Here is a 16,915-nt window from a genome sequence, read left to right as displayed (position 1 = left end):
GAGTGTAACACATTTCAGAGGAAAATGTTCTACTTTACATTTACAGCAAAATGAATACTGTTCTCTAATGTATTTTCACATCCTGACAAACGACACAAATTGTAATATATAATAATATAACACTAACAGTGGCCATGTTGCCTCCTTTAACTGTGTATACTTTACGTTTTTAAAGATGATAAATGTGCACTATAACTAAAGGAATAGTTGCTGATAAATCCATGTGAACATGCGGTTCTCTGCTGATGCTGCATATGTCACATGATGATGATGATGATGATGGTGGTGGTGACACAGGCTGGCAGCCAATAGGATGTAGCCGTTGTGCCTTTCTCTTTCTCCAACAGGGTGAGGATGGGGCTTAAAGGCCCCCACCCAGCTGCACTGAGGGGCCATTGTGTGTGTGTGTGTGTGTGTGTGTGTGTGTGTGTGTGTGTGTATGTGTGTGTGTGTGTGTGTGTGTGTGTGTGTGTGTGTCTGTGTGTGTGTGTGTGTGTGTGTGTGTGTGTGTGTGTGTGTGTGTGTGTGTGTGTGTGTGTGTGTGTGTGTGTGTGTGTGTGTGTGTGTGTGTGTGTGTGTGTGTGTGTGCGAGGGCTAGAAAGGCTGTTGGGTGAGGAGAGGATTAGATGGCTAGTGAAGGAAGGCGGGGCTTACAGGCTCACACAAAGAGTGAGGCACACTGATGTGTGTGCAAATCTAGGGGTCCGACACTCCTGTGTACTAAATACAGAGCTTTCCATAGAAGCGATAGGCTTGATCAGCAGTGTATGAACTCATTTAGCAAAATCTCAGCAGAAGTGTTCAAGCTGTCCAACTGTTGTTTGGGAACAGTTCTGAAAGTAGCCAGCTAACATAACGGGTAGCAATTGTTTAATATGTGTGTATTGGAAATTCAAATAATTAAAAATGTATTTCCCAAATGTGTGGTGCAACGTGGAACTATTCTTTTAACAAGCTGCGTAGCACTGCAGTCAGCTCTGGTGTGGGTTGCCATATATCATCTGTGAAAACATTTGAATATGTTCCTTTCAAAGACAAAGTAAAAAGATATATTATGAATTAGCTGACACTGCTTTTTTAAATTTGGTTTGTTTTCATGCAAACAGTCAGGTAAGCATTATATTTGACCCTCCTGTGACCTCAAATGTGTACTTTAAAGCAAGGTCACCAACAGTGTGAATGCACACGGTGAGACTATAGGCTGTCATAGACAAAATCACATACAGGTCAGATTACATAATGAAGGGTTGGCTGTCGTATGTGTACTAAAAGGTAGATTACAACAAGTCAGTCATTGCAGTTAATACTGCAAATATGGATATGAAATGGACCGTGTGCGCCAATGTTCACACTTTGACCGACATTATGAAAGGTTGGCCTGCTGACCTGCAGAGACCACCAATCATAAATCAGGAGGTGGACAAAAGCAGCAATTGTGTTTTTGTCAGCAAGGGATTACATTTTGCAGGCTGAGGGGCCAAGAAGAACAATTCCCTCACTATTTACTACCATTTATTTTAAAACCTGGAGTTTTTAGTTAATAGCTCAGTACAATCTTCTTTAGTTATTGCACCCTGAAAATGATATTGAGTTAAACTACTATGGGGCTACATTGCAAAAATGAAAGTTCCTAAGTATTACCATCAACGTCTACTTAAAGTACTCACTAGTGCGAAATCGCCCATTTGGTTTTAAATGTGTAGAAGTTGCTGAAATATTCTATTATTTATACTTATGTTATCACATTAGTTTAAAAAAACGGTGCTCGTTCAGAAATGAAATAACTGATCTGACGAACTGCATCAATATTTTCAGTTAGTGCCGTGAGCTCAGTATGTTAGCACAGTAACGCTTGATAGCTCAGCATTATCGTTATAGCTCACGGCAACAGTAGGCCTTAGGTAAATCCACATATAATGATATAACTATGATTTCAATTGTGGTTATTTGTTAATGGTTTTGGTCAGGGACAGGCTTCAACCTTGAACTGTTAGGGTCAGGATATTGGTTAGGGCATGGGACCAGAACAGTAATGGTATCTAACCCAAACATGGACCACTGGCTAATTATAGCGCTTAAATGCTACGGGGTTTGCCATGAAAAGCAGCTGGATTCATAATAATCCCTGGTCCTTTAGTAGCCAGCTGTAGCTGCTGCCTGCTTTAAATGTTATGCAACTAAATCTAGTCACGGCAACACGTCACATGACCTATATTTTACACCTCATTGCCTGACTAATGCTCTACTGTTTATTTGCTGTGGAAGTACAATTTAGTTGCTTATCTTTGTCATCAAAACTGTCAGCTGAAATGACATGGAATGCATCTACAGTATTTGCATCTGTTGGTTTTAATTACACACATTTGTATGCATTGAGACAACCTCAATCTGCTCCATGCTACAAAGTGTGGTCTGAACATGTAAGATAAAAGTGTTTGTAGGCTTTTTCCTCGTACATAGTCAGAAACAGGATTCACTTGGTAAAAAATACAATGCCCCATTATGGTAGCTGCTAAAAAGTGAATTCACTCATGACCATAATACCCTGCAAAATAGAGATTGTTGTTAGAATTACATTAGTTGCGCCTTGGAAGCGAGCAAAAATCCTATTGTAAAAGCATTAGAGCTGGAGGTTCATGGGGGTTGTGGCAAAGTGTGATGGAAACAGAGGTGGAATGACACCTGATGAAGCCTGACTCTCCCTGGTGGAGCCTACAGTTCCATCAGCAGTGAGAAATGCTGGAGATGGGGCCCTAAAAAGACCCCAGGTAATGTTGAAGCTGTGTTGAAGTCAGGAGCACGAGAACGATGCTAACGGAGCAAATCTGGACTACACATATTTACAGGTTATCACTAAATGTGTCAATTAGTGCTGTGGTGAGACACAGAGCAGATGTGAAATTCAACCTTCATATTCCTCGGTGCTGATGTTTTATTCAATGACACAGCGATGACATTACAAACACATAAATGGAATCCATTTCCCATGACCCCTTGCAACCTCACCCTGGCAGGCACAAACACACGCATCTAGGTGCATCCTGTTGAAAAAAAGACAGCACTGTTTCCTGTGTACAACCTGCCTATTTTATGAGTAAATAAAATGGATGTAATGACAGCTGCGGTACATCCAAAGTGTGCGTGTGTGTGTGAGGGATTGCTGTGACCCGGGCCACTCAAAGACACATTAGGTGATGCAGATGTGTGCAGCAGCAGGTAATACTGCTCCCTCCACATGTGATACATTATGACACACACACACACACACACACACACACACACACACACACACACACACACACACACACACACACACACACACACACACACACACACACACACACACACACACACACACACACACACACACACACACACACACACACACACACACACACACACACACACACACACACACACACACACACACACACACACACACACACCATCTAACCCAGTCTAAAATACAGTGCGCTGTGTTTAGGATGACCCTCTATCCATTAGATTTTACCAAGAGCTCCGGGGATAGTCAATTTAAATATAAACCGGAAGATAAATTGAATGTAAATCAAAACAATTATTGGAATTTAGCAACGCTACGTCATTTATTTGTGGAAGTTAAGACATTTTTTATTTTATTTCTGTACCGACTGATTAGTCTCGACACATTTCAGTGAGATAATGAATGCAGGACAGCTTTTTAAATATTGCCCCCTTGTGAAATGATATGAACACTACAACCAGTAAACAGTGGTGTTAGTGTGCACTCTAGTGGTAGAAAACAATACAAGAGGCGCTCTAAGCAGCATATTGTCACTGCAGTTTGCGTGATATTTAACAAAGTTAGGCCAATGTAAGAATTACAATGTGACACTTGAGAAATCCCATTACCCAAATGTCCACTTAAATGACCATAGCATAGACCAGGGGTAGGCAAGTAAGTTGGGCCGTGGGCCAATTTTTTGCTGAGCCGCAAGATGGCGGGCCAGAACATAATCAAAGCCTAATTCAAGGAATTGATTTTGGTAAGAGGGTGCAGCGCCCCTGTTCCCCGGTTCAGAAAAAACTCTGATATCGCTGATGACCCTCCCCATCAACACTCTGATGCGCAGTCAGATCCGCTGATTGGTTCACTGATGATATAGGCGCCCAATCCAGAGCCTGTGGCTAGACCCGCCCAAAGAGAGGCTCGACCCGCCCAAAGAGAGGCTCGTCCTCTCTAGCCCCATTTCAGTCCCAAAGCCAGGGCTATTATCTGTATCTCTGAAATTGTAGGGAGGATGGTCCTTCCTTTCCTCAATGGACGAGCCTCCACTGAGTAAAGTAAATAGCAGTGTTATTTAACATGCTTTTATTCTGATAAGTATTGTCAAGTTCTCTGGGTTTTTGGCATTTATTTGAGTGTTTGCCCATTTGAGAGGCTTGAGGGACAACTGGAATCCTTTTTCCTTTTCTTTATTTCAACTTTTCAAGGACACATTAGGATTCTTTCAGGTTGAAAACCTTTAAAAAATACCAAAGGACAAAATAAATCAATTACAGCAGTTTTGCTTTGCAATTTCATATATTATAACCTAAATTAATCAATAACCAAGTATTTTACTCAAACTCAATGTATTTAATAGTTAAATAAGTACTTTAATTGACCTGGTTCCCCCCAACCACACTTTTGCCATATGTGACCCGCTCTATCGAAATCAGTCGGAAGTCGCAACGGCTCATTTCAAAATAAACGTGGATTTGCGTAAAAAAATAGTTTTTCGGGGTTCGAGTGTTTTGTTTGATTTTAAATAAACAAAGTCTTGGCTTTCAGAATATGACGTTTTTATTTCCAAAATCACACGATAAATACATGTTTGAAGCTTGTAAAGGGAAGATGACAGCTCTCCCTCCACTCTGCTCTTCCACAGCGCCGCTTCCCCTCCCTCCGCTGACATTATGAATGTAAGCGGATATGTCGGGACAGAATTTATTTTACCGGACAAATTTGAAACTTACCGGTCATATTTCAATAATAATAATAAGAATGGTGTAGCAGAGTTTCCGTTAGCAGGTAATCACCGGACTAGGACCGGATATGCTGATGTTTAAAACTCAGTTAATGGGGCTCATTTTTATATTGCTTCAGTTTATAATCGTTACAGATCAAAAAGTTCAGATTCATTTTTCAATAAATGATTCCACAAACAACATAATTATTACATTCAAACAAACTACTTGTAGTAGATGAAGTACATTATTCAAAAGTTTACAATAACTTTGAATAATAACACGGGAGAAACGGATGCTCTCTTTTCCTCTCTCCCTCCCTCTCTCTCCTGACAGCCCGTCAGTTTGCTAAACAGTGGGCGGGGCTTCAGGTGATCATGCAGAGCTGCGTGTCTCCATCAGACTCAGCAGCTGATCTGATCTCTCTCTCGGGTCCGGTTACACTTCACTCGCGTTTATGTCCATATCGATCAGATCCAGCTCTCCTGATCGGCCTTTATAGAGAGCACCGATCAAACTATTAAGAGTAAATATCGGCCGATAATGACCGGCGGCCGATCGATCGGCGGCTAACAGAAACCCTGATGTGCGACTGTCGACTATGTTGTAAAAAAAAAAAAAAAATAATAATAATATTTTATTTTTGATTCTCAAAATTACGGGCCAAATATTATTGCTGGCGGGCCAACAATGGCCCGCGGGCCGCCTGTTGCCGACCCATGGCATAGACCCTTTGAATGTGTTCATACATTGAAAAAGCACAATGTAAAATGCAGATTTTCGAAGATGGCATGCTTGGAAACAAGGACAAACTGCTAGATTTCAAAGAAAAGGATAAGCATTGCAAATGTGTTAAAGGAAATGTGCTCCAAGTGTCTTAGACCCCAATGATGCACACATTGCATTTTGAAACTGAATGAAAATGGGGCAGGCTTGATAGTAGCATTTCCATGCAAATGAAGAAAAGCCATAGAATATATGTGACCTGCTCTATCGAAATCAGTCGCATTGACCCGAAGACACATTTTGAGTTGTATACACTGTTGGAAAGAGGAGATTCCTAGCTTTCTAATGATATCAGGATTGTTGTTGTACTCCAAATATTAAGCGAAATATGTCACATTATATAATGACTATCACCGAGTCATCATTTTGAGAAAAAGGCCTTCAAAGTTTCCTCTTCTCTGGAATCCATCGATCTGATTGATTATTAGCGGAGCAAATGATCAAAGTAGTACGGAGGAAAAATATTTTCGTTTGGATTGCTGGTCTGGGGGAAGCTCGCGAGTGTGTGTGTATGTATGTACAGTGGGGCAAACAAGTATTTAGTCAGCCACCAAATGTGCAAGTTCTCCCACTTAAAAAGATGAGAGAGGCCTGTAATTTTCATCATAGGTACACTTCAACTATGAGACAAAATGAGAGAAAAAAAATACAGAAAATCACATTGTCTGACTTTTAAAGAATTTATTTGCAAATTATGGTGGAAAATAAGTATTTGGTCAATAACAAAAGTTCATCTCAATACTTTGTTATATACCCTTTGTTGGCAATGACAAAGGTCAAACGTTTTCTGTAAGTCTTCACAAGGTTTTCACACACTGTTGCTGGTATTTTAGCCCATTCCTCCATGCAGATCTCCTCTAGAGCAGTGATGTTTTGGGGCTGTCGCTGGGCAACACGGACTTTCAACTCCCTCCAAAGATTTTCTATGGGGTTGAGATCTGAAGACTGGCTAGGCCACTCCAGGACCTTGAAATGCTTCTTACGAAGCCACTCCTTCGTTGCCCGGGCGGTGTGTTTGGGATCATTGTCATGCTGAAAGACCCAGCCACGTTTCATCTTCAATGCCCTTGCTGATGGAAGGAGGTTGTCACTCAAAATCTCAAGATACATGGCCCCATTCATTCTTTCCTTTTACACGGATCAGTCGTCCTGGTCCCTTTGCAGAAAAACAGCCCCAAAGCATGATGTTTCCACCCCCATGTTTCACAGTAGGTATGGTGTTCTTTGGATGCAACTCAGCATTCTTTCTCCTCCAAACACGTCTAGTTGAGTTTTTACCAAAATATTCTATTTTGGTTTCATCTGACCATATGACATTCTCCCAATCCTCTTCTGGATCATCTAAATGCTCTCTAGCAAACTTCAGACGGGCCTGGACATGTACTGGCTTAAGCAGGGGGACATGTCTGGCACTGCAGGATTTGAGTCCCTGGTGGCGTAGTGTGTTACTGATGGTAGCCTTTGTTACTTTGGTCCCAGCTCTCTGCAGGTCATTGACTAGGTCCCCCCGTGTGGTTCTGGGATTTTTGCTCACCGTTCTTGTGATCATTTTGACCCCACGGGGTGAGATCTTGCGTGGAGCCCCAGATCGAGGGAGATTATCAGTGGTCTTGTATGTCTTCCATTTTCTAATAATTGCTCCCACAGTTGATTTCTTCACACCAAGCTGCTTACCTATTGCAGATTCAGTCTTCCCAGCCTGGTGCAGGTCTACAATTTTGTTTCTGGTGTCCTTTGACAGCTCTTTGGTCTTGGCCATAGTGGAGTTTGGAGTGTGACTGTTTGAGGTTGTGGACAGGTGTCTTTTATACTGATAACGAGTTCAAACAAGTGCCATTAATACAGTTAACGAGTGGAGGACAGAGGAGGCTCTTGAAGAAGTTACAGGTCTGTGAGAGCCAGAAATCTTGTTTGTTGGTAGGTGACCAAATACTTATTTTACCGAGGAATTTACCAATTAATTCATTAAAAATCCTACAATGTGATTTCCTGGATTCTTTCTCTCATAGTTGAAGTGTACCTAGGATGAAAATTACAGGCCTCTCTCATCTTAAGTGGGAGAACTTGCACAATTGGTGGCTGACTAAATACTTTTTTGTCCGACTGTATGCGTGTGTGTATTTTTGCGTTGTGTGTATTGTGTTGTTTCCCGGGGAAAACACTCACGAGAAATGCCTTGTTGTTATGCCTGCTGTGACATCAAGTTACTTCGTTCTCCGCTTGTAATTATGCCATTACAAGCTTCAAAGTTGTATTTATCATCTGAATTTGGCGAAACAAGTTTAACATTCTAAAAGCCAAGACTTTGTTTAATTGAAATCAGATGAAAACAAACTGTAACGGACCCTGCCGTGTTATCTATGATTACTATACGCCTTACATTCATAATTTCAGCCGGAGGGAGGGGGGGCTGCGCTGAGGAAGAGCGGCGAGTGTGAGCTGTCATCTTCCCTTTACAAGCTTAAAAAATATATTTATCGTGTGATTTTGGAAATAAAAGTTTAATATTCTGAAAGCCAAGATCAAACAAAACACACAAACCCCTAAAAACTATTTTTGTACGCAAATCCACGTTTATTTTGAAATGAGCCGTTGCGACTTCAGACTGATTTCGATAGAGCGGGTCACATGTATTTGTGGTAGACTACAAAATATTTAATTAAAAACAGTTGTACAACCTTAATTATTCCATAAAAAGGCTCGTTATTCGGCGGAACACTAATTTATGCAACACATTTGCGTAGAAAAGAAGAAAGACAGCCAAGGGTTTTCCAGGGAATTAAATTCTTTTATTAGAATGTCAACAATCTTCTAATGACAGGAATTGATAAAACCAGATGGTGTTTCTACAGAGGATTGTGTCCGTCCGACTCACGGTAAGTCAGGAGCGACAGTTCCATCTTCTCCTTGTTGATTTCTGTTTTTAAATATACATTATTAGCAGCCCTGTGCAGAGCAGCAGGCGGGAAACATAAATATAGAAAACTGCTGTGTGCACTGTGGAAGTTGGGCGGGGGGGTTTAGATGTGTCACCTGTGGCTCAGTGGAGGAATAAAGTGGGGGGGTTACTCTGTGAGGCCGAGCTTCTTCTTCAGAGACTCTGGCATCTCGGGGGGGGCGGGGCGGGGCAGGCGGAAGTAGACCTTGACGGAGTCGTAGATGAACCACTGCAGGGCGGTCAGAGTACCGATCATGATGATACGGGCAACCAGACCCTTCCACACACCTGGAGACACACAATATCAGATTGATGAATCCATACATCATGCTGGATGGAGACGAGTATCTAAACACTGATATACAGAATACTCTTTAATATACCAATCTACTAAACAAGTGTACTTTATACATTTTATTTATACAAAGCATATTATTCATCTAGTTTAAGATGAGCAGTGTGTCCGTCCACCAGGCTAGCGTCACTGGGGGCTCCCTGTCTGTAGAGGACAGGGCTGCCAGTGCTGCAGTTGGGCTGGGGGACAGGTAGACTGTTCTCACACGCCAATGACTCAAGCACCTCCAACTGTACAGCCAGAAAGCTGCCGAGGGGCTCCGTTCAGAGCCCCTCCAGAGGTGGATCTAAGGAGCGTGTTGACCAAAGCCTCATGTTACACTAAGCTAGTTCTGGTACATGTGTGACGGGGATACAGACCTTTGGGTCCCAGCTTCTTGAGGACCTGGGTAGCGGTGCTGCCTGACTCCTTGTTCAGTACAGACACCACAGAGTCAGCAGGGTGGGACACGATGGCACAGAACACACCAGCTGCACAGAGCAAACAGAAACACACATCAGAGAACAGTCTGTAGATCAGATGCACTATCAATGTACTAGAATTATACAAGACTGATATCAATGTAAATACCTAGCAATTCAAGTCAAAATATTCTTATATACCCGAAAATTGTTTGAAGCAACTTATTTGTTACGTTTCATTAACTAGACAGAAATTTGGTTTTTCTAGCTTACAAAGCATTATGATGTTTGTGATGCGTTACTCACCAATATAACCGGCAACGAAGGTGACCACCAGCTGTTCAGATTTGGTGCACTCGCTACGGGGCTTGGGGACAGCGTGCTTGTAGAGCAACTCCACGGTGCGCTCGAAGCAGGAGAACTTCATCATGGTGTAGGGGATCTGCCTCATCCAGAGGGGAACCACACCCTTATAGAAACTATAGGAAATGGGAGATGTGTGACAAACTGTGTTAACATGTGATCGGTGAATTCTCCTTGCGGTTCAAACCCATACGTGTTGAGTTTGTCTGGTTTAGCAGAGAGGAAAACAATGACTGATATTCGAGAACATTCACAGGTACACTGCAGTGATTGGATGGTTCACCATTACTCATTTTTTTTAGCTGGCAGGATGACATATGATTAAGTTACAAAATCTCATCCGAGGACATTTTTAATTACTTTAATGTCTTTTGTACAGGGCTCAGCTTCGAGAAACTACGGCGCCATGCTCCCCAAATCGCTGCTTTTTCAATTACTAGCTTTTAAGGTTTTTATTTTAATCTACACATGTTGCACCTGTGTTACCAGCACAGAATTGTGGCTTAATCACAAATACTCCTGAAGAGTATTATACCTTCAGTTTGTTCAAAAGATTAAAAAACTGTTTATTTGGCAAGTGAATGTTTATAAATCTGGAAACAGTTTAAGTGCAAATCTTTCAGATTTGTTCACTTTTTACTCACCTCTTTTACACAGAGACAAACTGAACAGTTTACATTTCACAGTTTTTCAGGCAGGCTCCCTAACCCTGATTTACATGTTGATATTCAAAATAAGCACACATGAATGCTTTCTAGTTTTGTGCAGTAACAATAAAGTGTGTCCGTCCACCAGGCTAGCATCACTGGGGGCTCCCTGTCTGTAGAGGACAGGGCTGCCAGTGCTGCAGTTGGGCTGGGGGACAGGTAGACTGTTCTCACACGCCAATGACTCAAGCACCTCCAACTGTACAGCCAGAAAGCTGCCGAGGGGCTCCGTTCAGAGCCCCTCCAGAGGTGGATCTAAGGAGCGTGTTGTCATCACAAATCGATTTGTCAATAATTAAAGCCCTAATAAAACACCCTATATTGGAATAACTTGGCAGCCATTCAACCTCACTGACAAGTGACTGATAACAAAATGGATTGCGGAGAAGAAGTTGGAGCACTTACGCCCAGACGCCCTCCTCTGCGTACATCTTGGGGACACACTCTCTGAGGGTGTTGGCGTAGCCTGGCTTGGTTTGAATACGAACTTTAACAGCCTCCATGGGAGCCAGAGCAATGTCTGCAAAGAACTCTGCGCTGGCTGAGGCCGCCAGGTACAGCGATGTCCTCCACAGGTAGGTGTTCTCCTGTTTGGTGTGAACACAAAAATAATGGTCAGACAGATCAGGAGACAGACACCCTGCAAAATTCCCATCCTTTACACAAGCGCAGCAAAAAAGAAGAATGCCACAAAAAGTAAATACTCTAATTTTTTGGGTGACATGTCCTTGTAGCAGCTAAATACACTAACAGCCACCGTCCTGCTACCTTGGAAGTTATTCCATTTAATCATTTAACAGGCTTTTTGTCATGCTGTATGGAGAGGGGTATCAAACACTAGTATACAGAACACTCTTTAATATACCAATCTACTTAACATGGTGTACTTTATACATACATTTTATTCAAACAACTAAAGCATATCATTCATCTAGTTTAAGATGAGCAGAGTGTCCGTCCACCAGGCTAGCGTCACTGGGGGCTCCCTGTCTGTAGAGGACAGGGCTGCCAGTGCTGCAGTTGGGCTGGGGGACAGGTAGACTGTTCTCACACGCCAATGACTCAAGCACCTCCAACTGTACAGCCAGAAAGCTGCCGAGGGGCTCCGTTCAGAGCCCCTCCAGAGGTGGATCTAAGGAGCGTGTTGACCAAAGCCTCATGATACACTGATGGCGCGTTTCCACTGCAGCGGGTAGCTCGCTTTAAGCGTCCCGAGCCGTGCGGGGCCCGTTTTTGGTTGCTTTTCCACTTGGCCTAGTACCGGCTAGCGGGTCCTAATTCACAGTTTTTCTGGCCCGACTAAATCGTGGTTCTAGGGCCAGGAACAACCAGGCTGAGTCGGGCTGAGTATGCTAAACTAGAGAGAATCGCTGGCAAGGGGGCTACAACTACAACAAGATGAACATATTTGACCGTGATTTAATTGTAATACACGTTTCAAAATGATGCCGAAGTAACAACATACTGATACCGGTTAGTAAAAACCATGAATTAATGCTTTGACAAGTCTGCAGAAAGACGGCAGGCGAAAAACACTTTTAAAATGCGTGTTTTCTAAATGGAGCTTGGCTAAGCTAACGTTATATATGCTCCGACCGTCCACACTCACAACAACGGCCTATACAGACATAAATAAACCAGCGACTGTATTCGCCATGACACAGACAGTCTGTGGTTTGTACTTGTTTAACTTTTGTCTAGTTTCTGAACAGATATGAAGAGCTGTGAGCTCTGAGAGCTAACAGCTAACGGTTGTGTTGTTTTTCTGGGGCTCTCATTGAAGATGACGTCACGGCTCCGCCTACACTGCGTTACTATAGTAACTACCCCAGTTCCTAAACTGTAATGGAAGCGCAGCATTAAAGTGAGCTGGGCCTAATAAGGCCTAACCAAACCGAGCCAGGCCTGCAGTGGAAACGCGCTATAAGCTTGTTCTGGTACATGTGTGACGGGGATACAGACCTTTGGGTCCCAGCAGAACATTCAAATATATGTACGTGGTGCTAAACAGCCGTAAGTGTATTTAAAGAATATGGGAAGCATACTTTTGCATGTGCAAGTAGCAAATATCAACGTACATGTATCAACTTTTTATATGAAACATACATTTGGTGATAAACTATACAATGCCATGGTTTGTCACAATAGGTCCTTTGAATCACAAATACAAATAAAGTAGAATCTGTTTCTTCTTTGACAGAGTGGAGGTGTGTGTTGTTGAAAGCTGTATCTGGACTCACCTCTCCCAACAAGTCACTGTAGAAGACCTTAAACACTTCATAGAAGCCAAACTTGCAGAGTCCCTGCATGGAGTAGCCGATGAAGGTGGGGGCCCAGCCCTTTGCCAGTCCCCTGACACCATCTTCCTTCACTGTCAATCTGAAGCCGTTACTGATGCTCTTGAACTTTTCTGGGTCCACCTGAGAAGAAGAATCCAAAGTGATGAAGCATGTCATCATGGTGGGCAATCCTTGAATCTGGAGTTTGACGCTGTTTAAGATTATAAGATAGGAAGTAATTGGTATGGACCAAAACACAAGTTACAAATAACAGTTTTACTTGTGTGTGTTAAGTGCTTGGACATTTGAAACTATATTAGCAAAAAATATATATCATGGTTTGAAAATCCATCATTAGGACCTATGCATTAAGCAATGCCAACAAAAGTATGGTATAAGTGAATGTATGCCGTTTAACAATGTTGTGCACAACTAGTGCTTTACTGAAATACATGAAGCCAAGGGGCTGAGGGGGGAGGAGCTGCTGCTACGTGTTGTTTCTGTACAAACCTGCAGGCGACACTTGACAAGGTCGAGGGGCACCATTACTGTGTGTGTGAGGCCGCAGCTCAGGATACCCCCAAAACCACACAGGGCATAGTACTTTGAGGAGCCAAACACGACGTCTGTGGAAGGGAGGGGGGACACATACATGCAACATGCAGCACATGATCAAAATCAACACCAAACCAGAGCCACAAAATGGAAGAGTTTAATATAAAATAAGAAACTGTTGAATTCAGTGACAGGACTCTTCCATTGTGTGATGCTCTGCCACTAACATGCCACCATTTATTAAAATCACACCAAAGTTGATTAAAATCATTGAAAACAAGTGATTTCAGTTTGAACTTTCATGGACCACAGTAGTGTTTTGTTTATTTACTATAAACTAACTGCTTACCTTTTCTAAAGCAAACGAAAGGTTTCTAGATTTGTTGCAGCCACTGATTTCACTTAGTTTATAAAAAAATAATTAGGCTATATAGTATCATATCACCAGTATGGTCCAATAAATCTATAAATATGTAAAACAGATTACACAGGCATCATAATGCCTGTCTGATCAAATGTCCTTTTGACTTTCATAATTTACCCCAGAGAACAAGTTAATCAGTCACTGTCTTAACAAACTGTGGCGGCCAATATCTGCATTCAGATTCTCTGAATTTCTCTTTGCATTCAGACCACCAGGTTAAAGAGTACAGTCTGCAAGAATGACATGTTCTCCTTCATGTCTGGCACTCCTGACCTTTACAAGTCCTCTACTGTTGACTCAGTGGGGGCTGCTCGGGTACAACACCGGTGCAAAATCATGCAATCATGTTAAGATCACTCCAACACATTAGGATCATGGGAATCAATACATGATGATAAAAAAAAAGCTTCACCACATTTGGGTCGACGGCATTTCTTCCATGCAGATTGGTGCATTTTCAAAAAGACAAACAGTCATGGGGGGATGACGCGTGCCGTTAAAAAAAACAGGGCACCGAGTCACAAGGACAGACCTGCAATCTGCATTTGATCAGATCGAGTGGAACGAGAGCTGCGTGTGTGGTGCCACAGCTCAGAATCCCACCAAAGCCGCACAGGAGGAAATACTTCTGAGAGCCGAACTCAACCTCTGGTCCCTCTGAAGAAACACAGGTGTAACTTTAATAACAGAACACCTCAGGGTTTGGAAAGGATGATATTGTCTTTGAGTGTAGAACTGACATTAGAGATATCAACTGGTTTAAGAGTTATGTTATATGCCTTCAATAAAGCTGGATGTCAAACAAGCTAAAAGCTGCATTAGGAAGACATTTTTTGGCCAGTCTCACCCTTATGCAACAGGTTTAAACTTGACTACCAATGATTTAGTCTGTACACAAAGCCCATAACAAAAACTATTTAAATGAATCACTGTTATAACCAGTAATTGCTATTGTATTAATACGCTTGGCTTTTATCCTAATGGACAAATAATGAAGAAAAGAGCATATGTACATGGACATCAATCTTCAAGCTGTTGCTTTTAAACAATAAATGTTTGATATATGCACCTTTAGAGCACAACTTCAAAGCATCCTTTAACAATGGTTGGCCATTGACTACCTAAACAAGTGAAGGTGAATTAGCCCAATACTTGTTGCTGAAGCCCGTTGGGAATTGGAAACTTGTTAGCAGAAACCTTGTGGACCTAAAAGGGCAGAGTTGATTTTATGAAGTTATGTTTGGTATGGTTTTAACAACCAGTCATAAATATATCAAGCTAGGACAATTTGTTCTTGTCAACCGCTATGTAGCTCAGGGGTCACACGTATTTCTCGAATACTTTACAATTTAAATCACCGATGCTCCCCTGAAAAAGTGCATGCACTATCTGCACGACACGTCAAATACACTTTGCTTCAGTCCAAAAGCAAGATCCCACTTTGTCCTTCCTTGTCCTCCACACGCAGCAAAGGCCTATGAGCTAACACCCTCAACACATCCTTCAACATTAACAACAATACAAGAGTTGCAACAATAACCTGCAACATGCACAAAGGCAATAATGCTATATAAAAGTTGCTACTCTGAATCACGCAAAGAAGTAGGCCGCATCGGGGCGAATCTGGTCGGCTAAGCTATTGCAGCTAACGCGGATTCTGCAGCGGGGTTTACCGTCAGAGGTGGCTGCTGCTGCCAGTGTGCGTGTCCTCTGTCCATGGAGGCTCTGTTTGGGTTCTTCCACTTTCTGGATGTTGAACAGGGGTGAGCTGAAAGGGTTGCCCCGGGCCAGCTGCGTCAGTGCGGTGGGGTACATGGTGGTGTCCTGCCTGCTGGCGGAGCTGCAATGAGTTACAAATTAGCTGTGCTTCCTAAAGCTAATGGCAGAAGTAACTGGAAACATATCGACACCTGAACCGAGGGATATCACGTGCTGGTTAGCTTAGCGGACAGGAAATGCTTAATTTAGCTCATTGAATGAACATAGAGGGAATACTACAGGTACATAAAGGTTAACATCAATACACGCTTCTGTAACGCGCATGTCAAAATCTCAACGCTATCTTAAAAGTCAAGTAATTTAGCATGGCTCTCTTCCCTTTCTAGCATAGCTGATGCTAAATCGCATGCTAAGCTAACTTGACCGCTCCAAGGTTGAAGCTCTCTAAACAGAAAAAAGTGACAGTCGCATAAACAAAACAACGCTCAATAACGTGACGGTTTTGTTAAATGCATACTCCATAAATAAATTGAAATGTAATATGTCATATGCACTTCTTTTAGATTAATAATTGCACTCACTCTTTCAGTATCTTAAGATGGCGCCTCCTCTTAGTTGCAACCGGCGACTCCGAGAGAACGAGTGACCTCGTTTTAAACCGATTTTTCCTATCGTGACGTCAACTTCAACCTTGGGCGGGTTCGTCCGCTACTCTGTCCAATAAGGAAAGGCTATAGAGCTGCCAATCAAGATCTCTTGTCCAATCACAACGTTGGTCTCTGATAAATGAAGGCGGTGCTTGAGTGGCGAAGTCACGCCCATCTACTTCCGGTCCATGGGACCTTATTTCGGAAAAATAATGTATTGAAGTCAATGGAGAGAGAAAACGTATCTTTCGATCCCGTTTGAATTGTGCCATGAATTACACATATGATGTTTGTCAATCTTAAAAAATAATTTCCATGTCAAAAAAGTCACAGTTTGTCGTAAAACTGTTGAAATATAAGACTATGAAAAATACGCAACTAGAAAGACTACAAATCCCAGAGTCGCGTAAGTGATGTCACAATTGTTTTCCTCCACTAAGAGATAGCTAAAATCAGCGCCATATAATCTATCTATATGGCGCTGGCTAAGATAAGATAACAAGATGCCTGTGTGCTTAGTACCAGGTTGTTATCATACCAGCAATGGGTCTTGCTCGTTCTTTCGCTTCCCGTCTGATGAAAGGACCAGGAGTGGCTGGATCAAGTTAGCTACCCAGCTAGTACGTTAGTTTGCATTACAGCCTTGTCATTTTTATTAGCCTTAATATGAAGTATTAAGTAACCCAACATGTTAAACAGTAAGAGTAGTAGTACTATTTCGTGAACCCTTTGAAGAGTACTGTCACCGGTGT

At 42.3% G+C, this 16,915-nt stretch overlaps 1 protein-coding gene and 3 non-coding genes across 7 annotated transcripts; all 4 read right to left on the bottom strand.

Moving 5' to 3' along the window:
• Window positions 1-8,542: 8,542 nt before the first annotated feature.
• slc25a3a (solute carrier family 25 member 3a) lies at window positions 8,543-16,240 on the bottom strand. Of its 4 annotated transcripts, none has more exons than XM_034217687.1 (8): window positions 16,098-16,240; window positions 15,471-15,637; window positions 14,330-14,454; window positions 12,780-12,959; window positions 10,945-11,126; window positions 9,776-9,948; window positions 9,428-9,538; window positions 8,543-9,001 (listed from the first exon to the last, which is right to left on the bottom strand). In XM_034217687.1, exons 2-8 carry the CDS (start codon window positions 15,610-15,612, stop codon window positions 8,841-8,843), a joined length of 1,074 nt encoding a protein of 357 aa, XP_034073578.1. In that variant the 5' UTR covers window positions 15,613-15,637; window positions 16,098-16,240; the 3' UTR covers window positions 8,543-8,840. The 4 variants fall into 4 exon arrangements, with proteins under 4 accessions (XP_034073578.1, XP_034073580.1, XP_034073581.1 ...); XM_034217689.1 differs by lacking the exon at window positions 14,330-14,454 and adding an exon at window positions 13,329-13,444; XM_034217690.1 differs by lacking the exon at window positions 14,330-14,454 and adding an exon at window positions 13,329-13,444 and having other exon boundaries at window positions 15,471-15,625; window positions 16,098-16,211.
• On the bottom strand, window positions 9,172-9,368 carry LOC117547174. The gene has a single exon (XR_004569125.1). It is a non-coding gene; the product is annotated as a small nucleolar RNA SNORA53 (small nucleolar RNA).
• Window positions 10,612-10,808, bottom strand: LOC117547172. Its single transcript, XR_004569123.1, has one exon. It is a non-coding gene; the product is annotated as a small nucleolar RNA SNORA53 (small nucleolar RNA).
• LOC117547173 lies at window positions 11,489-11,685 on the bottom strand. Its single transcript, XR_004569124.1, has one exon. It is a non-coding gene; the product is annotated as a small nucleolar RNA SNORA53 (small nucleolar RNA).
• Window positions 16,241-16,915: the final 675 nt, after the last annotated feature.

This window comes from Gymnodraco acuticeps, unplaced genomic scaffold, assembly GCF_902827175.1.
Source record: "Gymnodraco acuticeps unplaced genomic scaffold, fGymAcu1.1, whole genome shotgun sequence".
In the NCBI taxonomy this organism is placed as follows: domain Eukaryota; kingdom Metazoa; phylum Chordata; class Actinopteri; order Perciformes; family Bathydraconidae; genus Gymnodraco; species Gymnodraco acuticeps.
The sequence above is the reverse complement of the archived record's forward strand: the minus strand, read 5'-3'. Positions and strand labels throughout refer to the sequence as shown.